Source organism: Dermacentor silvarum, chromosome 4 (genome assembly GCF_013339745.2).
Source record: "Dermacentor silvarum isolate Dsil-2018 chromosome 4, BIME_Dsil_1.4, whole genome shotgun sequence".
Taxonomy (NCBI): domain Eukaryota; kingdom Metazoa; phylum Arthropoda; class Arachnida; order Ixodida; family Ixodidae; genus Dermacentor; species Dermacentor silvarum.
The window spans coordinates 142,296,088-142,299,277 of NC_051157.2; the positions used below are offsets into that span (position 1 = coordinate 142,296,088).

Below are 3,190 nucleotides of genomic sequence, written 5' to 3' on the forward strand. Positions count from 1 at the left end.
TGGCCCTGGAGGCAAGACTAGAGCGGAACTTCAGCGTATGGAGGATCAAGGCGTCATAACAAAGGTAACTGAACCTACAGAATGGTCCAGCCACATGGTTACCGTTGTTAAAGGAGACAAAGTCCGAATTTGCCTGGATCCAACGGCGCTCAATCAAGCCATACTCCGTGAAAACTATCCCATGCCAACGTTAGAGGATGTCGCTCCTAGGCTTGCCGGAGCAAAATTCTTTTCCACGCTTGATGCAGCTTCAGGGTTTTGGCAAATTCGGCTTAGCGAGTCGAGCTCCAAACTTTGCACCATGAGCACTCCGTATGGTCGCTATCGGTTTCTTCGCATGCCGTTTGGAATAGCTTCGGCCCCAGAAGTTTTCCAAGCAGCAATGCACCGTGTTTTAGAAGGCTTGTCCTGTGTGGCGGTTGTGATGGATGACGTATTAGTATGGGGCAGCACTAAAGACGAACACGACCACAGCTTAAAACTTGTGTTGTCCCGTTGTCAACAGCACAACCTTCGACTTAACCCAAAGAAGAGTGCGTTTCTGCAGCCGGAGGTCCGGTACCTGGGACACATCTTCACTACAGAAGGCCTACGCCTGGATCCGGAGAGGGTACAAGACATACTTGGAATGCCTGAACCGTCGAACAAGAAAGAACTGCAAGTATTTCTTGGTACGATGAATTTCGTGCAGCGATTCATTCCCAACATGTCGGTGGTAACCGCGCCGCTTCGAACACTGTTGCGCAAAGATATTGCATGGGTTTGAACGGAGGCGCAACAAAAGAGTTTTGACACCTTGCGCCAATCCTTGACTAAAGCACCCGTTTTGGCTTTCTTCAACCCTAAAAAGCCTTTCATTCTCTCGGTCGACGCAAGCCAATTAGGAGTCGGCGCAGTTCTAATGCAAGACGGCCGCCCCATCGCTTTTTCGTCCCGGTCCCTCACAGAGGCGCAACAAAACTATGCACAAATTGAATAGGGAATGCTGGCGATAGTGCATGGTTGCACGAAGTTTCAGGACTACGTTTTTGGTCAGGCAGAAGTGATTGTAGAGACCGACCACAGGCCTTTGGTACCGATACTTAGCAAGCCGCTGCATCAGTGCCCCCTCCGGTTGCAACGCATGAGGCTGACCTTGCAGCGCTATCCGATCAAACTGGTGTATAAGCCACGCAAAGAACTTTTTCTTGCGGATGCTTTATCGCGTTTTCCGAGCAAAGTGAGCATGTGCGAGGAAACTGATCAGTTTCAAGTCAATGTGCTGGAATTTGTTTCAGCCTCAGAAGCTCGTCTAAAAAGTATTCTCGCAGCAACAAACAACGATACCGTTCTCTCCCAGCTGCGGGAATATGCGCTGACCAGTTGGCCTGACAAGCACGAGGTTCCAGAAGTAATCCGCCCCTACTGGCCTTATCAGGAGGAGATACACGCACAGGACGGTCTTCTATTTCGCAGCAACAAGGGGATCATACCAAGTTCGATAAAAGCAGAAATATTGGCTCTTTTGCACGTCGCACATCCCGGTGCCGATAAGATGAAGGCGCGGGCACGAAGCGTCATGTTCTGGCCCTGCATGGCAAGCGACATAGAGCAATTTTGCCGAAACTGCAAAATGTGCCAAAAGCATCAGCCACGAAACGCAAAGATGCCGCTTTTGAGCCATGAAGTTCCAAACTTGCCCTGGGAAGCTGTAGGAATGGACCTATTCTTTTACGGTGGCCGACAGTTTGCAATTAGAGTCGACTTCTATTCCTTCTTTTTTGAAATAAAGGAATTTCGCCACATCACTGCTAACCAGCTGAAGTCTTGGTGCGTCGAACTTTTTTCGGTTCATGGATTACCGCTTAAACTGTGCAGCGATAACGGGCCGCCATTGAACAGCACAGAATTCAAAGACTTTTTATATGGGCTCGGCATTACCCACGTAACGTCAAGCCCATATCATCCACGGTCCAATGGTATGACGGAGAGGGCCGTGCAAGAAGCCAAAAATCTACTAAAGAAGGGTTCTCTTAGAACGCCAGATTTCCAGATGGCTCTGCTTGAATGGCGTAATACTCCACGCGATGCTGTTTTGAAGTCCCCTGTGCAGAGACTCGTGGGAAGGCAGACGAGGACCCTGCTGCCTGTACCCGCAAGCCACCTGGTGCCGGAGATTGTGCCCAACCGAGCCGTCCATAACCGTCTCCAGGAAATCCGCCAACGCCAGAGGATCTACTACAACCGCCACTCCAGGAACCTGCCACCCCTGTCTCCTGGCCAGAGAGTGACTGCATACGATACCCATAAGAAGACCTGGGCACCTGCGGTCTTTCTGAGGCCAGCTGAGACGCCGCGCTCCGTGGTGCTGAAGACTGAAGAGGGCCAGGAAATTAGGCGCACTCGTGAGCATCTGCGAGACGCGCCTTCACATCCCGAAGAGAGTCCTTGTGCCGGGTCCGAACGACTAGACGACGCCCAGCCCACCCAAGAGCTACGTAGAAGCACAAGGCCACGCCGGGAGCCTTGCCGTTACCCCCAACCAGAAAGACCATTGTAATTATTTGCTTCCCTAAGAAAGGGAAGATGTAGCATGGCTGAGTCACTCTGACGTCAACGGCCATTTTGTTAAAATCACGTGACCTGTTACGTCACAATTCTTTCCTATATGTACTTCGTTCCAACCGCAATAAACGTCGTTCGTCACCCGACTGCCGGCCCGCTTACAGACAGGTCGACCGGAGCGCTTGGTGAACTTCATCCTTTACGACACTCTCAATAGAGCTCACCACCGCTTGTGACGTGCCGAAATCCGTCTGTATTTCTTCGCGCACGACCGTGCGGATTAGTTCGCGAAGGTGGTCATCGTTGCTTCTGGTGGCCATGAAAATATTGGTGGTGGATGTCATGTTCACTTGTCGCTCATAGAAATTCGATCGTTGCTGAAGCATCTTCTCCACACTTACAGCCTCAGATAAAAATTCGGCGACAGTGTTCGGAGGGCTCCGCATAAGAGCAGCGAAGAGCTGCTCCTTCACTCCTCGCATCAGGTGACGCAACTTCTTGTCCTCCGTCCTTCCCGAGTCTGCTCATCTGAAGAGGCGCGTCATATCTTCGACGAACGTGGTAACACTTTCGTTGGGAAGCTGAACGCGGACCTGGTTGCTCGTTCGGCTCGTTCGCGGCAATCAGCACTGGCGTAGGCGTCTAG

At 51.4% G+C, this 3,190-nt stretch overlaps 1 protein-coding gene across 1 annotated transcript; it reads left to right on the forward strand.

Annotated features, from left to right (window-relative positions):
* The first annotated feature begins 40 nt into the window (after positions 1–40).
* LOC119448951 (uncharacterized protein K02A2.6-like) lies at positions 41–2,539 on the forward strand. The gene is made up of 3 exons (XM_037712155.2): positions 41–760; positions 1,019–1,462; positions 1,763–2,539. The coding sequence occupies exons 1-3, from the start codon at positions 95–97 to the stop codon at positions 2,537–2,539; spliced, it is 1,887 nt and encodes a 628-aa protein (XP_037568083.2). The 5' UTR covers positions 41–94.
* The last annotated feature ends 651 nt before the right edge of the window (positions 2,540–3,190 follow it).

What these genes read in the sequence shown, in the direction of transcription:
- LOC119448951 (XM_037712155.2), top strand. Translation starts at nt 95, where the DNA reads ATGGTTACCGTTGTTAAAGGAGACAAAGTCCGAATTTGCCTGGATCCA. An exon ending in TGCGCAAAGATATTGCATGG is followed by an intron (nt 761 to 1,018) that starts GTTTGAACGGAG and finishes ACGAAGTTTCAG; the next exon opens with GACTACGTTTTTGGTCAGGC. An exon ending in TTCTATTTCGCAGCAACAAG is followed by an intron (nt 1,463 to 1,762) that starts GGGATCATACCA and finishes TCCTTCTTTTTT; the next exon opens with GAAATAAAGGAATTTCGCCA.